We start from the raw sequence: 26,569 nt of genomic DNA on the forward strand, positions 1-26,569 counted from the left end.
CGGATGCGCTGAAATTTACCAGCATTCCAGATCCACCACCTGTTGTCTTGGCTAAGATCAATTCCCAGCAGATCAGCGAGGTAGGTCACTATACATAGAACACGGTGAAGGACTAGTGAGATGTCAGTTAAGGATGGTGGTTCGCCTTTGAAAAATGAGAGAAAATGTCACAATGAGATAGAATGATCTGGCCTTTGCTTCATCCACAGAATCTGTATCGTGAAGCCTGGGATAAGGACAAGACTCAGTTCAAGCTTCCTGCTGATACCCCTGGAATGCTGCAATCCAAGCTTAATGCTCTGATGATAAGCAATGTAAGGGAATGAGCTAACTATATACTGTACCTCTGGGTGTGTCAAGTGCTTTTTTATATACTCATAACCTTATTATATACTCATAACTTTATTAAGTGTTGCTGGGTTATGTTTTTTCATTGTTAACTGCTTTCAATTATATATATATATATATATATATTTGGCAAATCTATAGTATTTTTTTTTAGCAATTGTTCTCAAAGCCGGTGTTTGTGTGATGTTTGTATGTATGGGATTTGTTTACAATATTCATTAAAAACAACGATGTACTCATAGTAATGATTATCGGAACAGTTCCTTAAGAAGTTTATATCTTTACAGTATGTGTAAATCATACCACCCTGCCAAGGTAATGTATAGTAAAAGGATTAAAATGAAACAGTGGCAGAAGCAGCACAAATAAGGATATCTTGGAAGCAAGTTCTGCAGTGCAGGGCTAACCAAGACCTTTATGGATCTTAATGGCAGGACAGTAAGGAGTATAAAGGATAGTTATTTCAGTTCACAGGGAGTGTTATTAAGGCCTAGGCAGGCTTTCAAATAACCTAAACTCAAACAGTTTGTGGGTTTAAAGGTAAAAACTGGCATTTGAATTCTGCAGTATGACAGAAATACACCGGCAGCCCAAATGGTACAGAATCTCAACAGAGATTTGGGCCTATGTTTGTGAGTCTTTTTTAAAGGCAGCTCCATGTAGAGTACATTGCAGTCATCCAGACCAGTGGTTCTTAACCTTTGTTACTCGCATGCTTTTGAACTGCAACTCCCAGAAACCCCAGTCAGGACAGCTGGTGGTGAAGGCTTCTGGGAGTTGCAGTCCAAAACTCCTGAGTAACCCAAGGTTAAGAACCAGTGGTCCAGACTAGATAGTTCTTGCTCTATTGAGGCCAATGCTGTATGCCGCTCTAGCATTCTGAATACCAGTTTGTCTCCTTACGCCTTCCTCCTCCTCCAAGCTGAATAAATTGTAGTCTAGATCAGCACATAACCTCTGTATGGGTATGTGTGTGAGAGCCAGAGGCATTTAGCCTTCTTTTGTGGATGCATTCCTCATTACAAGACATTCACATTTTATCCCACTTTTTACATTGCAGTCCTTTCCTTACTTGTCTGGGAGTAAGACTCACTGAATGAAGTGGGAATTATATCTGCGGTAAACATGCACAGGATTGAACTGTCAATTAATCAATGTCTATTTCGTTTAACTATGTGTTTTATATTTACATAGAAAATTGTGCATTATTTGTGATTGCAGAAACATTATACTGGAGCCTGGGATGAAGCCAAGGCAAAAAGTTATGACATAAGAGCAGACGCGATCTCAATCAAGCACGCTAAAGCTTCCAGAGACATTGCTAGTGAGGTACGATTTCATTTACAGCAATTTTAGAAGTAGAGTTAAAGTATGTTTTCAGGTCATGAGTTTATACATATACTTGTATGGGAGCAGATAATCTTATCTCAAAATTACATTCCTTCAGCCTAACCCCGTTCTCTGTATCTGCCATACCCTAAGAACTATACTCTCCTTCTTTCCATGCTTTCATGTGCATGACTTTGAAAGTTTGTTCTTTCACACAATGCTAAGGTCAGACAGGTTAAAATATTCCTTTGCTTCAAAAATCAAAGGGATCGCTCTGGTCTTTTTTATTATTATTATTTTGGAGACATAGGGCTGTGTGTGAATTTTTAACGGTTTGAAAACTTTACATTGATTAAAAATAGTGCTTTCTACTACCAAAATATTCAACACCTTTTTTTTTGCTTAATTTTTTTTTTTACTTAAATTAAAAAAATGCCAGAGAGACTTCTTGTGTAATGTCTAAAGCAGGTAAAGCATTCTTGAATGTATAGAGACAGCAATCTTCTGCATGCTTACAAGGAAGTAAGACTCAACATATTCAAGGGGGTTAACTAAGAAAGTAACTTTGGGTTTGCATAACTTCCCATGGTTAATTGCAGCTAATTGCTGAAGTTGTGCAGACAGGTGTGTGATTAAGCACACAATCCTAGACATGCTTCAGTGCCTCATTAATTAGTGACCATTATCAAGTTACACAGACCATATGCAAACACCAGTAGGATTCTGGCTATTGTATAGTATGAAGAGCCTGTTGAGGGGTCTTTATTCAGCCTATTAAAAACTGGAGCACTGAGGAAAGGTACTCAGTTTTTCCCCCTTGGGGCTTGTTCTAACAATTTATGTTCTGTTCTAACAATTTGATCCCTTTCCTGCTCAGTACAAATATAAAGAAGCTCATGAGAAGCAGAAGGGCCACTACATTGGAATTCCTTCAGCAACAGAAGACCCTAAACTTTCATGGGCTGCCAAAGTACTGAAGATGCAAAATGACAGACTATATAAGCAGGCATACCATAATTCAAAGGCCAAGATCACCATACCTGTTGACGCTGTGCCTATCCAAGCAGCCAAGCAATGCCAGACTTTAGTAAGCGATATCGATTATCGCCATTATCTGCACCAGTGGTCTTGTCTGCCAGACCAGAATGATGTCATCCAGGCAAGGAAAGCATATGACCTCCAGAGTGATGTAAGTATATTTCTGTTTTGCAAGGGCGTACACACACACCACATTAGTGTTGCAATAAAAGGCATATGATACTTTGTGTGTGATTGATTTTCTTCTCTCAATTCCCCTTCTGCTTTCTTGAGCCTGCTTGTAATTGTTTTGCAATAACGAGCTTTAGTTGTGCTAGGAAACTTATCACAGGTATTGAAGAGGCGCATCTCAGGAGGCCGCTGTGGATCTGTATCCTATGTCGTATCCTAGGTAGTTCTACTTTCTCTAAGGGCTGAGACCAAAATGCTAATTGATCAGTAACCAACTGGAGCAGTCATTCTTATGCAGGGCTTCCCAAAATAGGCTGGTGGGCCCTCAGAGCCTCACGGATACTTTGGTGCCTTGAGTTATGAACTTAATCTGTTCCAGAAGATGGTCGTAACTCAAACTGGCTGTAGCTCAAAGCACTGTTTCCAATAGGAATGGATTGAAATGCAATTAATCCATTCCAATTATTTTTTGGTAGTATCTCAAGGCGCCAGTCGCAAGTCAAAGCAAAAGGGTAAATCCGTCCACTAGGGGGAGACTTGTTTTTTTTTTAACCTAAGATTGATTGATTGATTGACTATACTTATACCCCGCCCATCTAGTCATAGACTAATCTGGGTGGCTGACAGCAAGTAAATAAAACAATTTAAAAGTAACAGTGATTTACAACAACAATAAACAGCCATTCAAAATGGAAAAGATGACTTAGGTTTAAAAAGGGGCAGGAAAGGAGGGAGGGAAGGAGGGAAAGAACAATAGGGAAAAGAGGAAAGAAAGAAGGTCATCACTGAGGTACACAGACCCCTCAGACAAAGGTTTGAACTTTTAGGCACGAAGAGAGAGAGAGAGAGAGAAGACAAAGGGGGAATGTTTGGCGTCTAAAACACCTTTTAAACCAAACACGTATTAAACAAAACATGTTTTAAACCAAGCACCTTTTAAAACAAAAGAGAGATTTCCCCCACTAAAAATACACACTACGAGAAACACACTGCAAGAGTCATCAAAGCACAGAAACTGAAATATAAACCCTCATCTGTGTTTTAGGCCTTGTGCAGCCTCTTTTGGGAAGTGTGAGTGATCAACTCAAAGGGATTTTTTAAAAAAAGGGATCAGTAGGGGTAGGCCAAACGAAACAATTCTGAATCTTTTAGAATTCACAGACATTTGTTTTCGGTTCTTTCAGTGTGTTACCTGGTCATCTCCTTTCTTCACAAGTGAGATATTTTTATTTTGTGTTGAAGAAAGATTGGCTCCTGAAAGAGAACTGTCCCTCCCTGCTGAATATGGCAATTTCTGTGGCTTTCTTATGCACCCGTGCCCACAGTGTAGCTATAGGGAATCATATAAATCACTTTAGTATCTATAGGCCAGGGTTATTGATGTGACTGGTGTGTGTGTGTGTGTGTGTGTGTGTGTGTGAGAGAGAGAGAGAGAGAGAGAGAGAGAGAGAGAGAGAGAAGTGCAACTGGTCTTTGTATATTCTTTTTCTTTCTACTTTTTCGAAATTGTTTTATTTCTTATTTATTTTTATTGGAGGGACCAGATTGATCATTGATCTCAGATATTAAAAATCTGAATTGCTTTTCTTTGGAATCAGTCCTAAACTATCTGCCAAGCAATGTTCATCGTTAATGCTAATATTATCCTACATTTGGCAAAGATAAAATTTGATTTTCATGTGAGAAAGCCTGAGACAGAACTGTTTTTTTTAAAATGAGGGAGATGAATTCTCACCCAGCATGTTCATGAACATAAAAATACAGTGGTGCCTCGCTTAACGAGCGCACTGTATAACGACGAAATTGCATAGCGATCCGTTTTTTTGGATCGCTAATGTGATCGCTCAACGAGCTTTAGATAGGGAGAAATTCGCTTTGCGAAGATCGGTAAGCGTTTCGCTTACCGATCTTCGCAAAACGAAGCTCCGACGATCAGCTGTTTGGCGGACAAAATGGCCGCCGGAAGCCCCAAAATGGCCGCGCGCAGCGTTTTCGCTTAACGAGGGCGCGAAAATGGCTGCCGGCCATAGGAAACCTCGCTAAACGGTGAGTAAAGGAGCCTTTTGGAACGCATTAAACGATGTTTAATGCGTTCCAATGGCTTTCCCTGTCCCGTTCAGCGATGTTTCGCTATAGCGAAGGTTAATCCGGAACGGATTAACCTCGCTATGCGAGGCACCACTGTAGAATAGAATAGAATATCATCTGAATGACATTGCCTTCAGAGAAGAATTCCCCTTTCTAGTGGTCACTTTCTTTAAAAATGCCTTCTAAGGCCTAAAACAATCCAGGAAGAAGAAATTACAGTGGTGCCTCGCTTAGCGATTGCTTCATTTAACGAAGAATTCACTTAACAATGTGTTTCTTGGAGGAATTTTACACATCGTTTAACGATGTTCTCTATGGGGGATTTTCACTTAACGATGTCCATTTTCGCTCATTTTTAAGTGTCTTAAAATGTTTGAAACCTGTTTTAAATGCTTGGAATGGGTAGTCCACCTTGTGAAACATGTGCAAACTTAATTTGGCTCTGTTCTGAGTCTTCGTTAATTTTTGGTGATTTTTTGTTTTTCCCCTTTAAATGCATTGAACGGACAGGTCAATGGATTTAAATGAGGAAAACAAAAAAATCACCAAAAATTAACAAAGACTCGGAACAAAGCCAAAATAAGTTTGCACATGTTTCACAAGTTGCACTACCGAATCCAAGCATTTAAAAAAGGTTTCAAACATTTTAAGACACTTAAAAATGAGTGAAAACGGAGATCGGAAAGCCTTTCAAAAGCATTGCAGCCGGCTGCAATTCTTTTGAATGGCTTTCCGTTGGGGGAAACATTGTTTCACTTAGCGATGTTTCCTATGGCGATTTTCGCTTAAGGACGGTAATCCGTTCCCGTTGGAACAGATTAACTGGTTTTCAATGCATTCCTATGGGAAATGGTGTTTCGCTTAACGACGTTTTCCCATAGCGATGTTTTTTTTGGAACCAATTAACATCGTTAAGCAAGGCACCACTGTATGTTTAAATTGTACAACTTGTTGCCTTACTACCACTATTTGCAAGTTTGAATGTGTGCATGTCAAGCTTGAGGCAAAATGGCTTTGGAGTGTGTGTCAAGGAAGTTGTGGTGTCATAAGTAGGGATAAGGCCCTGCAAAATCTGAGGAACGACAGACACGGTGTCTGAACCCTCAGAGGTTGCCTGCCCTTGTTCTAACAATACAATTCTTTAAATACATGTCTGAGACTAAACCACTTTGACCAAGGTACAAATTATTTTTGCATTTCTGTGTGTATGCACCACCATTTTCTTTCTTTTGTGGTTTTCTTAGTGTGTGTAGGAGGTTTAGAGTTTTTGAGAGGAATTTGGAGGTATCTGTAAAACTGTTGCTCTTGGAATCTATCAGGGATGGAACATGACATTTTTTGGCTTTTTTTGCATGGAGAGCTTGTGGAAGATCAAGGAAAGGTCAAGGAGGAGGGTGCTTGAAACATCCATAACAGCTACATGCTTTTGATGAAAATATAGTTCATATAACTTTGTTGACCCAAGTCATGGAAAAGTCAGTAGGGCCCAAATCTCATTTAAATAAGCGAGGCATATTCGTTATGACTTCCTTAAAATCCGATTAGTTTTATTCTCCACACAGCATGTTTGTTTTGAGAGAAATTGAATCCCCCTATTTTCCCTCTCTGGCCTTTTCTTTCACAGGCTGTGTATAAGTCAGATCTGGAATGGCTCCGAGGGGTTGGATGGATGCCTGATGAGTCGCCCATCGTGAAGAGAGTAAAATTTGCCCAGGAGATCCTGAGTGACAATCTGTATCGCACTCCTGCTGACCGCCTGAAATTTACCCCCATCGTTGACTCGCCAGATGTCCTGCTTGCCAAAACCAATGCTGAGCAGCTCAGTCTGGTATGTTTATTTGTTACTTTCAGCAGTACAGAGCAATTTGATACTTTTATCACAGTGAAGCCTCTGTTTGGATTAATTCACAATATGGTTGTGTTCTTATTGTGAAGGTAAGAATTTGAGCATCTGTACAAAAGGAATCACTGGATGGTTTTATAATGAATGTTTGCTTGCTTTGTAGGCTAAATATAGAGAAGCGTGGGATAAAGATAAAACGATGATCCATGTGATGCCAGACACCCCGGAAATCATGCTCTCCAGAGCAAATGCTATCAACGTGAGCAATGTGAGTATTGCTCTTTCTGCCTTTTTGTAAGTTTTATCACTGCAGTGTCTGTCAAGGTATTCTGTTTAAGGATGCTTTAGAAATTGCCAGTTGGTTACATGGTGAACATGTACAACAATGCCTTCAATTCCATTATAAAATGCCATTATGAAAATGCTGGCTGGCAACTTGTTCCTTTTTGTACTTTTCCACAACATTGTGTGTATAGTAGCTTTAGTTTGTATGATCAAACAAGTGGAGGTCTAGTAATAGCAGCAATTGACAGTGTAGTCACACTGAGCTAGGATAATGGCTGATTCTAATACCTTGGATCAACGTCTGCCAACACACTCCTCAGTTTCTGACCTTACACTAGCTTAGTCATCTTTGCAACCTATCTTGATGTGAGGGCGCTTACCACTTTGGTCCATGCGCTCGTAGTCTCAAGATTAGGCTACTGTAATGCACTCTACGTGGGGCTGCCTTTGAGATTGATGCAGAAACTTCAGATGGTACAAAATGCTGCAGCCAGACTTCTAACTGGGGTGAAGAGGCACCAACATATTTCCCCCATGCTGGCTGTGCTGCATTGGTTCCCATTCATTTCCGTGTTGATTTCAAAGTTCTTACAATTGCTTATAAAGCCCTAAATGGTTTAGGACTTCAATATCTGGCAGAATGCCTTCTCCCACCCAGCTTTGCCAGAGACACTCGTTCTAGCCAGGCTGGGCGACTGAGGGGCCTAATGCCGAGGGAGGCCTGGAAGGAAAGAACGAGGAACTGGGCCTTCTCGGCAGTAGCCCCTTGCCTCTGGAACAACTTGCCCATTGAGATCCACCTGGCTCCCTCTCTGGGTGTCTTTAAAAGCAAACCTAAAACATGGCTATTTAGGCAGGCTTTCCCTCCTGCTATATACATATAATATTTACATTTTTTAACATCTTGGATTCTTGCATGTTTATTGGTCCTATTGTTTTTTTTTAAAATTTCTAATGCCGCCCAGAGTGGACCATTGGTCTAGATGGGTGGTGTATAAATCGAATAAATAAATAAATAAACTTACCCTTGGTTAGTGGCAAACATATTGATTGTGTAGTGTATTGGTTTAGTGTATTGGCAGTGTCTCCTACAATGTAGGACACTGTCTCCTACAATTTGACCTGAAGTCAAGTAGTCATTTCAGCCAGTACCTCAATGCACAAGCTACAGCATTTCACTGTTGCTAGGCTCTGCTGATACACTCTCACTCTTCATGAGGGAGACATTAACTGATACGAAGGCTATAAAAAAATTAGAAGCGTTACAGAGTCTGTTAAAAACAGAAGTGATGAGAAAGATATAAACTAAAAGGCGGCAACCTTTCAAAAATGTGAAGAGTACAATAATAACATGTTGTTGTTTTGCAGAAACTTTACAGAGACGCTTGGGACGACATAAAGAAATACATTGATTACAGAGCAGATGCAGTTCCAATCAAGACAGCCAAGGCTTCTAGAGAAATTGCCAGTGATGTAAGCATACAAATGGAATTTTGCTGCGGGGTTGGAATTTCACTGTTTCTAGATCTTTGAGTCAGATTAAATGAAATAAAAATGCAGGAAACAGAAAATGCCATATGTTAAAGCCAAGCAAAAGTAAGGCCCATATATATCCTTTCAAATAGCCCAAGTTTTATATCAGGAAACTTTCCAAAGCAGAATATAGATGTCCCACTGTTCAATTAGATTTATCCCCAACCAATGCAGAAAAGATAGTCATTTAAAACTGCACTTCTGTACATTGCACTAAACTCAGGATAAGACAAGCTTAGATTTTCTTGTGATAAGACAAGCATAGATTTCTGTTCTTAGATATTCAAGTTTTGAGTGTGCAACTCAGAGAAAGCAGGAGATGATGGGATATTAAAGATTAGTTGCCATTTGGTATGTTGGACATATAGAGTGTTTTCTGAGTAACTTGTTATTTATGATGCCCAAGTTAGAAAATGGGAACAGTTGTGTTTTATTTTCTTGTTCAAGTACAGGTAAACAATTTAGGGAAAATGTAAGATATTAGTAACTGATATATGTGGAATTCTAGATTCATAAAATGCAAAACGCGAATGCATTGTAATATCAAATTCAAGCATTTACACTGAGCCAAACTTAGCATAGTTAAACATGGAATGCTTCCCATTGGTGTCTCTCTACTGACAGATGCTTTTCAGTAGCATGGAGAGGAATGCAATGCCTGGGGGGTTTCTTCCTTCCCCTTTGCTCAGTTTGTTCCAACTTTTCCCCCCTTTTCACTGATGAATGGCTTCTGTCAGTGGAGACACAACAGTTGGATACTCCCACCATGAGATTTAAACCCTCAAATTCATAGTTTCTTTTAAATCTTAAGCCCAATTTGTCTAGCTTCTTTTTGATTTGCCATTTCTCACTAAAAATGTTCCCCTTTTCCTCTTAATATATAAAGCCGAAAGCTTCCATAGAAACCAGTTATGTATTTACGTTAAGGTTCTACTGGCTGATCTCGCAGATCTGCCATCGGAGGGATCTGCCAGTAGAATAGCTCCACTGGCTAAAATCTGCTAGCCATCAAAAGGGGAAGAGAAGGGTTAGAGCAGTGGTGTCGAACTGTGGCCCTCCAGATGTTCTTGGCCTTCAACTCCCAGAAATCCTGGCCAGCAGAGGTGGTGGTGAAGGCTTCTGGGAGTTGAAGTCCAAGAACATCTGGAGGGCCACAGTTCGACACCACTGGGGTAGAGTGACGTAGGAGTCAAATTATGCCAAATACAAACTTCCTTCAGGCAAGGAATGTACAGTAACTAATATGTCAGCAAAAATAACTAATTTCTAAGGTGAGAGGGATTTGGATTTATCACAGCTTTAGTGGCCCTCGTGTCATATTTAACTGGACCTCAAGCATCTTACTTAGTTGGGAACTGCACTATTAGTTTAATAGATGAGTAAGATATTTAGGATTTTTGCAAACCCTTCTCTCGCCTAAGATATCATAGGTAAAAATTATAATTCCTTTAAATTTCTTTAAAATGTTATCAGTACAAATACAAAGAAGGTTACCGTAAGCAACTTGGACACCATGTGGGATGCCGAGACATCTATGATGACCCCAAGATGGTGCTGGCAATGAAGGTGGCCAAAATGCAAAGTGAAAGAGAGTACAAGAAGCATTTTGAGAAATATAAGACTAGGTTCAACAGTCCAGTGGACATGCTGTCCATCTTGTTGGCCAAGAAGTGTCAGAAGCTGGTTAGTGATATTGACTACCGCCACTATCTGCACGAGTGGACATGTTTGCCTGACCAGAACGACGTCATCCAAGCCAAGAAAGCTTATGAGCTACAGAGTGATGTGAGTAGAAAGTTATAGACTTTTGATTTCCTTCTCTTTTTAATTTCTCATGGCATTTGGTAAACTACTATTGTTGGCTGTATAGTAATCTGAGCTGGGCATTATATGTCTTCATGTAGGTAATAAATGTTTACTTTTGTGAAGTGATACTTATTAAATGCATTATTTTATGTAGCTACATGAGGGAAATTTAGTATTGTTTGACCAACAGCCAGACTAGTATATACTCTATTATTTAAATTATAAATTCAGACCACAAGCAAACATACATATCCATACAAATAGATCATATTGATTTCTGTTTGGTATGAATTTGAAGTCTGACATTATTCTTTACATTACCATAGATAAATATTTGTGGCTTATAGTTATATCAGAATGCTTATTGACAGCAAGTATAACTAAGTATAGGATAGTAATACTATTTCCCAGAGTATCTTGTGCCTGATTATTTCCTCTTTTCAATTTCCTATTCCTTGACACCTTTTGTAGAACATTACAAATGTATCTCAGTTTCATCTGTTGAGATAAAAGCAGTCAACCTGAATATGTAACAGTGCAGGCAAAAATAAACATGTTGCAAATAACTTTCCATTTTATTTTTATTTATACAGGCTGTTTATAAATCTGACCTGGAATGGATACGTGGAATTGGTTGGTTGCCAAATGACTCAGTTTCTGTCAACCATGTCAAACATGCTCAGGATATTTTAAGTGAGGTAATAATAATTACAGTACCTCCCAGAAATATATCTTTGTTTCAATTTTTTTTAAAAAAACTGACATATTTATTTATTTATTTATTTATTTATTTATTTATTTATTTATTTATTTATTTATTTACGTACTTACGTACTTACTTACGTACTTACTTACTTACTTACTTACTTACTTACTTACTTACTTACTTACTTACTTACTTACTTACTTACTTACTTACTTATTTGACTTCTACCCCACCCCTCTAGACAGAGTCTATTTTTTGCTGCTCTGTCTTTGATTTGGCTGTTTTAGGATATAAAACTTTCTCCCCACTTTCTCAAGATGTCAAAAACAGTTCCTTCTCAGAAGAGTAGAGCTCTTAACTCAGCGTTAATGGCTTAGTTGTGAGGGTTAAGCTAGATGAGATGACTAGCATATTTTTAGAAGAGGTGCTCCACCAAGTGGTAAAATACATCTGCTTGTCATTGTGTATGATTTCCCTCATCTTTTGTATCTTGAATTTTATTTGATCTGTCTTGCAATTATAATTGGAAAATAAATACTGTATGAGCAAGTCTGATATAACCAAGGCACACATCTCTTGATGAAATCCCGTTGGGGGAGGAAACATGGCTTAATCACAGGAAATGTGCACAGTGAAGGTGGATTCCTCTCAACATCTAGTTTTACCTTCAGTCTACTCTAGACAGAAGAGTAGATACAAGAAAATGAAAAGCAAAGTAGTGACAACAAATTTCTTGCAGAAAGATAGTCTAAGCCCCTGCATGTTTTCTTCCTCAGTTGTCTCTCTTGTGTTACACTCACTGTTGGTATGATCAATTATTTGACCATATTTTATTGTTTCATTTTTTTTTTTACAGAGGTTATATCGTACAAAAGTTGAGAGTCAGCCATTTACTCCAGTGGCTGACAGGGTTGATTATATCACAGCCAAACAAAGTGGGGAAATACTGAGTGACGTAAGTAACAATGTTGATTTTAATTTCCATTTCCACTTAAATGAAATGGCCTATGCGTGAAGAAGAAAAACACAATTCTTTTAAGAAGGCAGCAACATTTTATACAAAGAAATCATTCAGCTTTTCACAAATCAAGACAACCCTATAAATTAACAAAGAAAAAAAAAGATTTATATGACTCCTCGGTCACCTCCTCATCACAATCATTTTCTCGTGCCGACGGCCCAGGAGTTGAGAATTGTTCTTATACAGCTTCTTTATACAGAGGAGCACAAGCTGCTGGGCAGAATGTGTGCTAATTAATGGAAATTATTATTTTTTTGTACGTGTTAGAATACAAAGCCAGAACTGGGTGTCAGGGAGGGAACTGTATGACACATCTATTAACTACAGTTCTGGAAGCAGAATCCTCTGTGCTCTGGTTTTCATAACAGTTTAAAAAGATAAAAGGTCAGCTGATGACAACAGAAGCTGTTACCAGATGTTACCGCATGAAAAAGCAAGACCCACATTTTTATAACTTGAAATTTGGAGTCAGAGGAAGAAAAGATGTACCAGTCCTAAAGAATTCCAGATAATTATTTTTGTAGCTCAAACCTTGAATATTCCAACAAATAATCAGGAAATTACAAAAATACGCTTGGATCAGTAGTTCCCAACCTTGGGTCTCCAAGGACTACAACTCCCAGAACACCTGACCTAGTGGCGAAGGCTTCTGGGAGCTGCAGTCCAGGAGCATCTAGGGATCAAGTTTGGGAACTGCTGGTCTAGGTGGTGGGACGCACTTTGTTGCTGTCTCGTTGGATGTTCTCTGCCCAACACGCAGGGTTATTTATAGTTTCCTTCAGGCTTGCTGGTATATGAGTTATTAAGACAGTGTGAAATAACACACGTAACTCAGTAGAATAAGTTCAAAGTTTTGAAAACCAGCTTTTTCCTACCTAGGTCATGGTTCCATGCCACCATTCAGTCATGTTTTTTCTCAACCACAAGAAACAAAATACCCTATGGGACCAGACTGCTGCCTGTGCAGTGTGCTTTATTATTGACAGCTAATTTCCTCACCTACGTAACTTGCCAGTCTGTAATACCTTTATGTGTTTATTTTCTCTTTTTTCAGATTAAGTACCATCAGGAATGGAATAACACCAAGGCAAATTATACATTAACAGAGACACCACAACTGGAAGCAGCTAAAGAAGCAGCCAGGATTCTCAATCACGTACGTACTCTCTTCATAGGAACAGTGGAGAGCCGAGAGGTCTTTAGCTTTGATGGAAGTTATGGTGGAGTACAAGGAATTAGGGCTGAATCCCATGTGAGGCAGTCAAATGTTGCTCTAGAGATAAAGTGAGTGGGACCAGCACAGAACACTTATGTCAGTATTCAGATAGCCATGTCTTCTTTCAGGTTACTCTATACTTATCCCCACCCACCACTACCAAACACTCAACACTGAATGTACTGTAAGTGTTCTTCTTTGGCTTGTTTTAGTTTTATTCCAATTCTCTCCCTTTCCACATCTCCATTTTTTACTACAAGCCTTAAGGATTTTCCAAGAATGCTATTACTTCCTTCTTGTTTCTCTAGAGCAATGATTCCTAATCTTAAGTAATCCAGGTTTTCTTGAACTGCAGTTCACAGAAGCCTTCATCACCAGCTGTGCTGGTCAGGTTTTCTGGGAGTTGCAGTACAAGAACACCTGGGTTACCCAAGGTTGGGAAGGGCTGCTCTGTAGCTTCGTTTTGGTGACATGCCTGAATTCTAGAAGCAGTCCAAGTATTTATGGTCTTTGAGGTTCACCTGTTTTTAAAATGGGAACAGTGGTGGTTATAATGATTCGAATTGTCATAAACTCTCGCACTCTTAACTCTCTTATTTCAGCATCTGTACAAAGAAAACTGGGAGAAAGAGAAAGCGACTGGTTATCTTTTGCCTCCTGACAGTGTGCCTCTCGTTCACGCCAAGCATTCAAGTGACGTCCAAAGTGAGGTAAAATCTCTTCAGCTCCTTGCAACATTATTTTATTTATTTATTTATTTATTTGATTTATACCCCGCCCATCTGGCCTAAAAGACCACTCTTGTAAACCTTCTAAACTGGCAGTGAGGTCCAAACCTCTGACTTGAGGGTCAAAATGCACTTTAAGGGAAATGTGTATTTTTTGCTCTTGCAATGTTTTGCTCTTGCAATGTTTTGCTCTTGCAATGTGCATGCAAATCCTCCACAACTGTGTGCCTCAGACTCACAAATGCAGTCTGGGTTTGTCTCCTGATGCCAATCCAAGAAGCAAGCTATTTGCAAAATGCAGATTGAGGCAAGCTCCATTTGGGAGAAACAATGTTTTCAAGGAGTTCTGCTTCTAATTATTTGTTTTCCTGCATCAAGCAAGGGGTTGGATTTGATGGCCTTATAGGCCCCTTTCAACTTCACTATTCTATTATTAATGACATGCTAAATCTGTTGTCTAGTTCTCTCCTCAATAGCTTACTCCTTTTCAAATTGTCTCCCCCCCCCCCGCCCGTGGATTGTTTTACACTTTTAAAGAATGCGGGCCATCAAAGCCATAAACTACTATAACATGAACACAATATAATAACTGGAATCCTACTGGTGTTCAAGTAAGATTTATGAACTTGTGTTCTCTAATTGCTGCAAATTGACAAAGTGCTAGGATGTATCTCATTCACCTAGCGGGTTACTCCCCTGATTAAGCAACTGGGATGTTCCCTGGCCAATCATCAGTTACCTACAATTAGCTGCAAGAAAAGTTATGCAAGCCTTATGTAAGCACCAGTAGGATTCCAGCCAATGTATCTCAGTAAGAATGCTTGAGTCATTTAGAATGGGGGGGGGGGGGGGGAATCTAGTGTATACATTTCAAGTATCTGTGTTCTCCCTTTTCAGCTAAAATACAAGGCAGATTACGTGAACCAAAGGGGTCACTACGTTGGAGTCAATAATATGAGAGAAGACCCGAAACTGGTGTGGTTTGAGCATGCTGGCAAGATCCAGAATGACCGATTGTACAAAGATGCATACAACAAGACCAAGTCTAAAATTCACATACCTCCAGACATACTATCAGTCATTGCAGCCAGAGATTGCCAGCATGTGGTCAGTGAAATTCCATATCGTCATTACCTTCATGAATGGACATGTCATCCTGATCAGAATGACTGCATCCAAGCAAGGAAAGCTTATGACCTTCAGAGTGATGTAAGTAATTATGTAATTAGTTTGTGAACATTTAATTTATTTAGGAATCCGACCTACCAGTAGACATAAGAGATATATCATTTGTTAGATTTTTTTAAAAGGCTTAGATGTATTGGTTTTTTTGCATAGATGTAAATAGCTCTCTTTATCATGTTTTTCATTTTTACAGAACATTTATAAATCTGATCTGGAATGGATCCGTGGCTGTGGTTGGATCCCATTAGATTCAGTGGAGCACCGGAAAGTGAAGAAGGCTCAGGACTTGATAAACAAGGTAAAATAACTTTTTTCATACGTATACACAGTAGCATCCTGTTCATTTTCTATAAGTGTTGTTAATGATTATCATCTTATCATCTTTTTCTACAGCGGCTCTACATAAAGGAAGCCATTGATAATTTTGCCAATTTCACTCCTGTGGAAGACCCCCCGGATGTTGTTTTAGCAAAAGCAAACTCAATCAATCAGAGTGATGTAAGCATCCCTTTTAAAATAGAATTGTTGAGTGAATCAAATATTTTCTCTTAAAATGTGGCTGCAGTAGTTTGTACAAATTACTGAAGAAAGAAATGAGTAAATGTTAAATATGGTAAAATGCATCTGGATTATTAACACCACATTTCAATTTTATTTTTAGCTGAAATACAAAGAAACATTTAACCAAGAAAGGGGCCACTATATTGGTTCTGATGACACTCCAGCCCTGAGTCATGCTAGAGAGATGTCTAAGCTCTACAGTGATGTAAGTTTGAGGTGGTTTGGGTCTTCTGAGATTTAATTTGGAAGGTACAAACTGTATTTTTGTTGCTTAGAACTGTGAGGCCATTCTGTGTGTGTTTATCTTCAGGTTTTTGTTTTTTTGTTTACTTATGTGACTATTGAAATTCCCCATCTCTATACACCTCACATTTTGACTATGGGCTGCCACTATCACTGTTCTGCCCTTGTTTTCAGAGGAAGCCTGTTTCTAATCAATTTTCAGACTTCTAGAGTGAGTATATTGTGTGAGAACACATTTGAAAGACTGGCAAATTTAACAGGTTATAAAGTGGTGTGGACTGCAACCCACAGTATGGACTAGTCTGTGAAAGATTAGGCCACAATCTGTATTTTAGTCTTACAGGTGCTGCAAGACTCTTTGGTATAATAAACACCATTGCCCATTTGGTTTTTTTTAATAACATAAAATAAAAATGTGCTAGCTACTTTTAGTGATCTCGAGTCCCAATGCATGGTTGTTCCCCTCGGCAAGTCTCTGCCTCCCAAGTTCATGCATTGGGGGATAAGCCATTTCTTTGGCAGAACATTTGCCAACAGAGGGTCTTGGATTCACTCCCTGGCATCTTCAAGCTAAGACTGAGGAAGGAAGAACATTGGGTGACCCACTAGATATGGGGTGGGCCATATGGAGTGCTCCTAGCACCCCCTCCTCCACAAACACACAAACATTTTTATAGTTTTTAGAGAAAAGAAATGACAGCCAAAAAGTCCTCTTGTGTGCTCTAGGTGGTGGGGAGGACAATTCTGCCTTTTCTGAGGGCTCCCTGGCACCCCCAAATTTACTTTTTTAAAAATGGCTACTACAGAGAACGCAAGGAACGTCTTTTCAATACATATGTGTGGGAAAAATCTGGGAGGATGGGGATCATGGAGGAAGCCCTCCAAGGTCCAAGTGATGGCCAAGGGGCTGCTCTCAGTCTTTGGAAGCTGTCTACCCCTCTGTGAGAGAGGCGTCTTCACTCAATCAAAATGGGACCTGCCCCAAGCTAGCGCTCTTCACATCAGTGCGAACAAAACTTAAACCATCAGCACCCTTCACCATCCCGTTACTTGGAGAGACAAATAAGTTCAGTCAGGAAACAGCAGCTTCATGTATAGCTTGTGAAAATAAATGAGTGTAAGCTGATAAGCACATGTTTAAATTATTGATATGTACTTTCCTATGTGGTGGACATATGTCCTCCAATCCAGCTGGTTTTGGTCCAGGGTTTTTACAGAAACAGAACTGATCAATGGGGAAAAAAATCATCAGGTCACCAAATTTAGTCCTTCTGTCCTTATTTTCAGGCCTTAAGAAATAGTGAATGCACAAACAATTAATTGTATTTTTCTATATGGCAGCAATTTTAGAAATTGCCGCAAGCTGGGAGGGAATTTCTAATTTAACTTTATATGCATGGAGATATAGAATATGGCCTACTGCCCTAATGGAAAGATCAACTCATCAGTTCAGATTACTTAAGCAACCATACTCCCCAGATGATTTTTTTCCAAATGTGGTTTCCTTTTATTTATTATGTTAGTAAGAATGAGATGACTTGTTTTCCACCAGCCTCCCTTGCCAATCTTTGGTGCGATATTCTAATCTGATACAGATTGCAATAGTGTGGAGTTACTATATCAGATGATATATTTCTGGTAAAAGACTCTTTTTATTTTGTTGCTGATGATGGCATGTTCTTTCAATAAAATTAAAACAAAAGCAAAAACAACATATTGTGTAGTTCCATAGAAAAATTAAAGGAAGAGAATTTTGGCCTATAGAAGTAGAAGAATCTTGCTTCACGGTTTGCTTGTTTGATTGCTTCAATGAACAGACGTTTACATCTGCCGTAAAATGTATCACTTCATTAATGTCCCTCTTTTCATCATATAGTATGTGTATAAGGATTCATGGGAATCCATCAAGCCCATTGGGTATACGCTGCCTCCAGACTACATCCCCATTGTTGGCGCCAAACATGCTGATCACATTAACAGTCAGGTTTGTGCAAACATTGCTTTATCGTTAATTGTGATATCTCTCCTCCTTCCCCCCCCCCCGGACTGTGATTTTTCTTATCTAACATATCCCATGTTTGCGTATTCCAGCTGAAATACAAAGAAGTGTACGAGAAGCTGAAGGGACACTATCTGGCTGGAGCTAAGATAGATGACTTCCCTAGCGTTGTCCATTCTCTTGCTTTCCAAAAAATAAGAAGTGCGGTAAGGAGTTTTGCCCCCTTCTTCTTTCATTGGGTGGGGTTCTTCCTTGACTCAAAATCGTTACAGCTGAACGGTTACCCAATGTGGGGGGTGCAGGTGGGGAATGCATGTGTGATAATGTTTTCTACATTAATATTCTGCTTTTTTTTTTTAGTTGGCCTACCGGAAGAATTATGAGGACACCAAGGCACACATTCATATCCCAAGTGACATGATCAATCATGTGCTGGCTAAGAAATGCCAATATATCCTCAGTGACCTTGAATATCGAACCTACCTGCACCAGTGGAACTGTTTACCTGAAGAGAATCATGTTATTCTAGCCAAAAGAGCTCAGGAAATTCTAAGTGATGTAGGTATCAATCTTTACCCTTGGAAACATATTTTATTTTTTCCTTTAAATAAATAGAGAAAGCCTACGTACAAATGACTCACACTTTTGCCTGCTGGAGAGCTATAGTGTGATTCTGAACCAGGTAGACACTAGGTCAGAACTTTCTGCATGAGCTTTTCATTAAACAGTATGGAGAATGTTCACTCCCTCAGTGCTACGGCCAGATTCTTGAAGGATAAATGTCTCAAAAGTTATTATCGGTGATGGTGAAGCTGAGCCCCTGTGTTCTGAGGCCATATGCCACTAAACACCAGTTGCTATGGAGATACATCAAGGAGAGGACTGACACCTTTCATCCCCTACAGCAGTGGTTCCCAACTTTGGGTCCCTGGATGGTATTGGACTACAATTCCCAGAAATTCTGGCCAACACAGCTAGTGGTGAAGGCTTCTGGGAGTTTTAGTCCAAGAACATCTGAGGACCCAAGGTTAGGAACCTCTACTCTATAAGGCTGACCCAGGACACTGTGCCATCTGCAGCAAAGAACAAGGTGGTGCTCCTTCGCATTCTATGTACAAAGGCCACTTGGATTGTAATTGACTCTTTCTTCAGCACTGACCACTGTGTTCTCCACTGTGCTTGACAGCTGCAGGCTAGTTCAAGAGGGCCAGGGCAGGCCATTGGGTACCTAGCGTTCCCTTCCAGCATTCTACTGCCATTTCCCAGTACCTGTGGCCTGCGGTGACTGCCCTAGTCCTCTCAATGGTAGGGCTGGCCTTGTGCCCTTCATGTTAGATTCCCAGAAATGTGTGGTTGAGATAAGATAGTGAACTGGGTGAGATGCAGCAAATTTCTTTCTCTTTTCTGTCCTAGTAAGTAGAAGAACATTTGCCTACCTAGATTACTGCGATAATTAATGTAACATGCTTTGAATACATTATTCCTCGATATAAATATTAACTACTATTCTCTTACAAGTGGAAACAGCTTTTGCAGCTTCTGCAGATATTCCCACTTTGCTGGTAACAGCAATAAGCACATCACGTACACTTCGGTATATCCACTTCTTATTTACATTTGCACTGGATCCAAAATGTGCCATGACTGGAGATGCCAGTGTAATGTGTGATGAAACACAAGGAGGGGTTTGCCTGTCATCTAAATCATTCCTGTTTTAACTCTCTCATTTGCAGGTTGTATATAAGGATGACTTGACATGGCTGAAGGGGATTGGATGCTATGTTTGGGACACTCCCCAAATCCTGCATGCTAAGAAGTCCTACGATCTACAGAGTCAGGTAAGCAAATGTGTTTTGTATTAGTGAAGAAGAAAGAGGAGGACTGGCAGCAGTGCAAGGCTTTTTAAGAATTTGGTTGGTCCAGGGAAGCCCTGTATCTCATTTATAGAGGAACGAGGGGATATCTGGGAGCACATTTAGGACAGATGTGCGCCTGAGATTTTGGAGACATTGCTCAGCAGAACAGACAATAATGGGCAAGAGGCACCTGGCTCAAGATGAGATTATTTCCTAGAACCTTTGGGGTTTCTCAATAGATAAGTGCATTAAAAGAGGGCTTTCTGTCCTTCCTTGGAGGAAAGCAACCTTTGTTACTGTAAACAATAAAATGTGTAAGCTTCTATGGAAGTGCTTGGTCAAGCATGGGCAAAGTGCAGCCCTCAAAGTATTCTTCGGTAGCAGCTTCCATCAGCCCTTTCAAGGACAGCCAGCAGGGAAGAACAGTGGGAACCAGGAGTCCAGCAACATCTGGAGAGTTGCACTTTGTCTACACCTGCACCATGGTTGCATTAGCTAATCTTTAGAACACCTCTGGCTAGTTTCTGTTGGTCCGTGACACTAAGATAATTCCACCTGCCAAAAAAATCAAAGTAAAAAAAAAATTGCATTTCTACCTAGTATGTCCATAGCTAATTAAACAGTGCAACTGCTCAAGGTACTAATGCTTTCTTTTGCCTTTGTTTTGCAGCTGCTATACACAAAAGCAGGAAAAGACAATTTGAAGAATTATGGTGTGATCATGGATACTCCCATCTACGTAACTGCCGTCCAGAGTGGCATCAATGCTAGCGATGTAAGCCACTGTCCTTGCTTTCTCCACCCAAGTTCCTCCCTTGATCTCCTTTTATTTTCTGCAGTTCGCTCAAACTGAATTAATGCTTGAACTATCCTTTGATCACAGCTGAAATACAAGAAAGAATACCATAAAATCAAGGACCAGTATACAACAGTGGTGGAAACGGCAGATCGTGAAAGGATTGTGAAACTTAAGTATCTTTACAGCAGTGTGAGTGTTTTCACTGTATTGCCAAAGGAATCACAAGATGACCTTGTTTGGGAATGGGGGGCAAGGTCTTATGAATGGTTTTAAGCAATAGATATTGTTAAACACCATGCAAGATGGCTGCTAGCAGTATGAATCTTGCAGCCTCTCAGTCTTGATAAGAAACTTGGGGTATTGTAGAAGATGATACTAAAATATCTTAGACCCTCTGAAGCCTAGATAAGTAGTTGCTAATCGTTATACTAATATTGTATTATACTGAAGTAGATTGTATTCAGGATATATGCAGAAGTTTCGATTCTTTCTACTCCAGAACTTGTACAAGAAAGCCTGGGACAAAGTGAAGTCCATCAGCTTCACGTTGCCTCCTGATGCTGTGCCACTGGCTCGTGCCAAAGAACTGAAGTATAACGCCAGCATTGTAAGTCTACCTGAGCAATGCATTTCTAAAGGGGTAATGGCTTAAATGGAACATCCGTAAGCGCAGTGGGACTGGCCTCTCCTTCCCTCTCCCCCTGTAGCATTCTGTGCCACCCAAAAACCTGCTCTAGAGGGTTTTCTCCATATGAAGGAGAGAGAAAGAATCTCCCTTCTCCTATTTCTGCAGCTGGAAGCTTTTCCATTGGCTGCCGGACATCTTGTTGGCTGCTGGTCAGTGTATAACTCTAAATTCACTCCTGTTTTCTTTTCTACATAGGTAAAGTATCGGGAGGAATATGACAAGTTCAAAGCACTTTACACTCTACCTCGTGGTGTTCAAGATGATCCCAACACAGCAAGATGTCTGAGAGTTGGCAAGCTAAATATTGATGTAAGGATTCTTTTGGTGCAACAGCATCATGTTACCATTTTAATCTAGGCCACTTCAGTCTCAGCATCTGGAGCAGCTAGTTTTAGAGAAGGGGAAACAAGATTTTTAAGTGTTTGCTGATTCACCAAGAAATAAGAACACCCACAGTCTAGAAATTGGTTTCCTTTGGATAATAGCAGACTGGAGAATGATGTGAAAAGGAGAACTTGCCAGAGGCAATAGGCTGCTAACAGCAGGCTGCAAACCCCCAGATTTCAGAAAAAGAACTGCTTGTATTTCTGCAGCCTTCCCTCGCTGCTGTCTAGATCAAAAACACCCACTTCTTTGCTGCAACATCTTCTCTCTGCTGCTCTTATCAGTTAAATGGCGTTTCTTCCCAAAGGAAGAATAATTTTTAACCATTAGCTGTTCCACTCTAGTAATATTAGACATATATAGTGACGAAGTGATCAAATAATATCCAGCAGCTATATGTTTATCCATAGGTGTTTATACCAGTATTTCTAAAGATCATTTCATAGAATAATGGAGTCGGAAGGGGCCTTTAAGGCCATCGAGTTCAACCCCCTACTCAGTGCAGGAAGGCAAATCAAAGTATATCTGACAGATGATTAACTTTCTCCTGAATGCCTCCAACGTTGGAGCGCTCACCACTCCTGTAGTAATTGGTTTTGTTGTCATGCTGATCTAACAATTACGAAGTTTTTCCTGATATTCAGCCAAAATCTGGCTTCCTGTAACTTGAGTCCATTATTACATGCCCTGCACTCTGGGATGATCTAGAATAGATCCTGCCCCTCCTCTGTTTGTGAAGCATGCTATTATATCTCCCCCCAGTCTTTTCTCAAGGCTAAACATGCCCAGTTCTTGAAGTATAAGCCTGAAGAATAACCTGGGGGCAAAATAAGCATTCCCATAGTGTATGTTTAGTTGCTTCTTCCAGCTATAGGTTAGATTTCAATAACTTTTAAAAAACATACACCATTGGTTCCTAATATTGTTGCTTTAACTTCATAGCGCTTGTACAGAGAAGGATATGAAAAGAACAAGGCCAAAATCCATATAACACCAGACATGGTTGACATTGTATCGGCTAAAAGCACTCAGAAGAAAGTCAGTGAAATTGATTATCGTATCCGTCTGCATGAGTGGGCCAATATTCCAGACCTTCATGCCAATGCGCTAGCTCGAAAAGTCAATGACCAACTTAGTGATGTAAGTTTTTTTTAATACTCTCATGTTTGTCTCACTGAAAACTGTGATGTAAAGCTTGCAAAGAAGATGATAAATGAACATTGATAGTGTGACATGATATAATATGGGTCCAGAACTTGCCTCCTATGGACCAAAGCCCAGGGGCATGACAGACATTGGTCAGAATCCATGAACTTCAGAAGACATGGTTTTATGCAACACCAAGTGCAATAGGATTTCAGCTGTCAGGGTGAAGTAGGGGTGTGGATGATTAAAGATGAAGTGAACAGGCTGGTTCAGACTAACCGGCCCTTTGCCTGCTGCTGGCTTTCCTGAACGATGCTCTGTTTCAATGACAGATGGTCATAAAAGGAGGGTCTAGATGACACTTGTCTATATTTCAACTTGTTTTCCTGACAAATATTATTTGCAAAAGAGAGGAGAAATGAACTCTGGTGTCAACATAAAACGTGGTGATTTGATTGAGAGATGATTCACTGCACTATGGAAACTAGTATGAGTTAGCAAGTCAGGATCAGTTCAGGAATAAAGCAATTTTTTTTTTTTGGTTTGAGCTTTTCAAAATGGCCAATTAATAATAATTATTTTTTCCCCTCTCTTTAAAAATCCAATTTTTTAGATTGTGTACAAAGACGATCTCAATTGGCTCAAAGGCATAGGTTGCTTTGTCTGGGACACTCCTGACATTCTCCACGCCAAGCATGCCTATGACCTCCGGGATAATGTAAGTATGTTCGGCCCCAGCAGTTTCCTTTTGTTCTGGAGCTTGTTTCCTAAGCTATCAAAAATGTGCAGGCTAGGTGGAGCTTGTCCTTTTGTGATCACGAATGCATGGGTATCTTTTCCCTTGAATGCAGTCATACATACAGCAAAACAATCATCTAGTCAACCAACAGGATACATAATTTACAACTAGCACCTTTTAATTCATCTTCAGTCACGCTACTTAGCTACAGTAGGAATAACTTGTGAGAGGAGGATCATCCAATGAAACAAAACTAATTATTTATTTCCACTGTAGCTATATTGTACTCCCCTTGCAAAACATGCAAGGCAGAAGACCCACTGCCTAACTTGGTTTAAAGGCACTTAATCACAACACAATAAAAGTACTCAATGAAGTACACATGTAAGTGCTCAATAAAGTTACTGTGCCATGATCTTTCATTCCACCAAGAGCAAATTCTATTTTCAGCCATAGCAGAAGATAGATATATTTTTGCCTCCAGATCCCATCAGCCCTTACCAGTATAGCTAATAGTTGAGGTGATGGAACTTGTAGTCTAAAAAACTTAGAGAATACCATGATGGGGAAGATTGGCATAAGGCTTTGTGCCAAAAATTTTTTAAAAAAAAATCTAATTCAGCTCTCAGAAGACATTCCCACTAAGTTTTATACTACCTGTGCTTTTTTATTCAACCTCTTCTACATATGGCATTAGTCATCATGGCTCGTAAACCGAATTCAAACCTTTACAGTTTGACATGTAATGTTTTAGGCGGAGATGTTCTTTTGAGAGTAAAGCCTGGCACAGCGACCATGTCACTCTCATGTCCCACCCTGTACTTCACATTCTGTTGCCACCCATGTCTGCATCATCAGTCTGCTATCTTTAGTTCTGTTGTGTTGTCTCTGTTGCAATTTAAGTATAAGCAGCCTTCTTTGGTCTGAGTTGATGCCACATTTTAAAGAGATATCGTTCCTCCCTCCAAATTTATTTTATTTTTTAAAATTTCAGCATATTTACAAAGCAAATGAAAGCAACATTCAGTTCATCATTTAAGATGATGTTAGTTTCAGCCTTGATTGGTTAATTTGGCTTTTGGGGGCATTTTCAGGTCAGCCTCTCTTGCTGTCTGCAGCTTGGAGAGGATTGGATATCAAGATAATTACCAGGCAGATAAGACTGCTGTGCTTTATGAGCGATGATTCTTTTCAGACAAGCTGCTAATGGGCACGGGAAATAAGATCAGAAAAAAAAATACACATGTCTTTCCCTCCTTTCACAGTTCAAATACAAGGCAAAAGCAGAGAAGATGAAGAGCAACTACACTGTCGTATTGGACACGCCTGTGTATGTTCAGAATGTCCAAAGTGGACTTAATCTGAGTGAAGTGAGTATCTGGAGCCCTGCTCATCTAATAGTTCTCACTGTTTTGCTGGTAAAGACTTGGAGCTTTGATTTTGGACAGTTCACTGTTTGCCTTTATTGCGAGCAGGAACATTGCGGTAGTAACACCGATCATAGCTGCAACCAGCCATTTAGCAGATTATGTGTACCATTCAAAGACAATTCAGAGAGGCAATTAGCAGTCAGAGTGGCCCTCCCCACCTTGATTCGGACTTCACTGATTTTATGATAAGCCTTAATTAGATCAAGAGTGGCTCAGTTTTATTCCAATGTGCCAAAAATATTCATATTTTTCATAAATATGATAGTAATAATAAACACAGACTTCCTTCGGTGCAAGTGGGAGGGGAGAGTTGCCTCCCAAAGCAAATTCTGGCTTGAAAGTAGTGAGCTTCTGCAGGACTGCAGCACAAGAGGCAGGTCTTAAGGTCATTCCTCCATTTGATCAGTGGTTTAGGTTTCTGGCTGCAGAGGCAGAGGCTGGGAGTTTGATTCCCCACTTGACCTCCTTGACAGAGCTGGATTCTGTGATCTGTAGGTCTCCATCCAGCTCTGCAGTTCTAAATTCTAAGATTCTAAGCTCCTGCTCATTATCTGCAGCATGCACTTTTAACAAACAAACAACAACAAACACACTCTGCTATAGATGTAAAGGTGCATTTGTCACCACATATAATTTGTCCCTCAGAGCTGAGTTGCTGTATGCCCCAAACTCAGATGATTATACAAGTGCTCATTAGATGTTCAGAACTTTGCACCGATCAGCTTTTTTCTACATTTCTCAGGAAGTGTTTGAAAAATCCTGCTTATCCTAGCTTTTCCTAAGCCTAAAGATATGGAATCAGCAATTACTTGAACTCATCAACTTCTGCTCTTAGTGGGCATGCTCACTAGTTGCTAGATCAACAGCAATTGTGAGCCCTTAATTGTGTTGTTCAGTACAATAAAGTCACAACCCACTTTTGTTTTGGTTCTATTTTTAAAATATTTCTGCATTAAAATTGCAAATCATGCCTATGCTATGGTAAACAAACATACTGGGTGATGCCTATACAGGATTGGGCATTTCTTTGAAAATGTGCCTTCTTTTCTGTGTTGTAAAACAAGTGGTATTATATGTCCAGCACTCAATACAATATTGCTGAGTTTCAACTTAACTTAGTCTGTTCCTTAAACTCCCTAGGCTGTTTACCGCCATGAATACGTGCACAATATCAGAGGAAAATATACACCAGTGGATAAGACTGTGGATTTAGAGAGGGCGACTCATGCCCACAAGATACAGAATGAAGTAAGTGCTTGAACTGTGTTTGCAAGGATGACAAGAGAGGAGGAGGGAAGGAAGAGTCAGAGGGATTGGTGGCAGGGCAGCAGCGTTTTTGTTTTTAAAAATCTGAATAATAGAAAATAAGAAATGGTAGCAGCCAAGCCAATGTTGTGTTTAGGCTCCCAGCATAGACGGTCCACATT

At 39.8% G+C, this 26,569-nt stretch overlaps 1 protein-coding gene across 19 annotated transcripts in view; it reads left to right on the plus strand.

The window, feature by feature from the left end:
- NEB (nebulin) overlaps nt 1-26,569 on the plus strand; it is a 208,696-nt gene that overhangs the window by 111,333 nt on the left and 70,794 nt on the right. For all 19 annotated transcript variants that reach the window (XM_078376624.1, XM_078376634.1, XM_078376635.1 and 16 more), the window contains 28 exons: nt 1-80; nt 210-314; nt 1,570-1,677; nt 2,555-2,866; nt 6,599-6,802; nt 6,981-7,085; nt 8,471-8,575; nt 10,109-10,420; nt 11,035-11,139; nt 12,004-12,102; nt 13,223-13,324; nt 13,987-14,094; nt 15,010-15,321; nt 15,491-15,595; nt 15,691-15,795; nt 15,959-16,063; nt 17,978-18,085; nt 18,193-18,306; nt 18,461-18,658; nt 19,834-19,938; nt 20,627-20,731; nt 20,840-20,944; nt 21,255-21,362; nt 21,639-21,752; nt 22,770-22,967; nt 23,587-23,691; nt 24,978-25,082; nt 26,283-26,390. The exon at nt 1-80 is cut by the window's left edge and continues 124 nt beyond it. In XM_078376624.1, the coding sequence (XP_078232750.1) occupies nt 1-80; nt 210-314; nt 1,570-1,677; nt 2,555-2,866; nt 6,599-6,802; nt 6,981-7,085; nt 8,471-8,575; nt 10,109-10,420; nt 11,035-11,139; nt 12,004-12,102; nt 13,223-13,324; nt 13,987-14,094; nt 15,010-15,321; nt 15,491-15,595; nt 15,691-15,795; nt 15,959-16,063; nt 17,978-18,085; nt 18,193-18,306; nt 18,461-18,658; nt 19,834-19,938; nt 20,627-20,731; nt 20,840-20,944; nt 21,255-21,362; nt 21,639-21,752; nt 22,770-22,967; nt 23,587-23,691; nt 24,978-25,082; nt 26,283-26,390 (3,845 nt within the window). The remainder of the gene's footprint in view (nt 81-209; nt 315-1,569; nt 1,678-2,554; nt 2,867-6,598; nt 6,803-6,980; nt 7,086-8,470; nt 8,576-10,108; nt 10,421-11,034; nt 11,140-12,003; nt 12,103-13,222; nt 13,325-13,986; nt 14,095-15,009; nt 15,322-15,490; nt 15,596-15,690; nt 15,796-15,958; nt 16,064-17,977; nt 18,086-18,192; nt 18,307-18,460; nt 18,659-19,833; nt 19,939-20,626; nt 20,732-20,839; nt 20,945-21,254; nt 21,363-21,638; nt 21,753-22,769; nt 22,968-23,586; nt 23,692-24,977; nt 25,083-26,282; nt 26,391-26,569) is intronic.

This window comes from Pogona vitticeps, chromosome 1, assembly GCF_051106095.1.
Source record: "Pogona vitticeps strain Pit_001003342236 chromosome 1, PviZW2.1, whole genome shotgun sequence".
Lineage (NCBI taxonomy): Eukaryota > Metazoa > Chordata > Lepidosauria > Squamata > Agamidae > Pogona > Pogona vitticeps.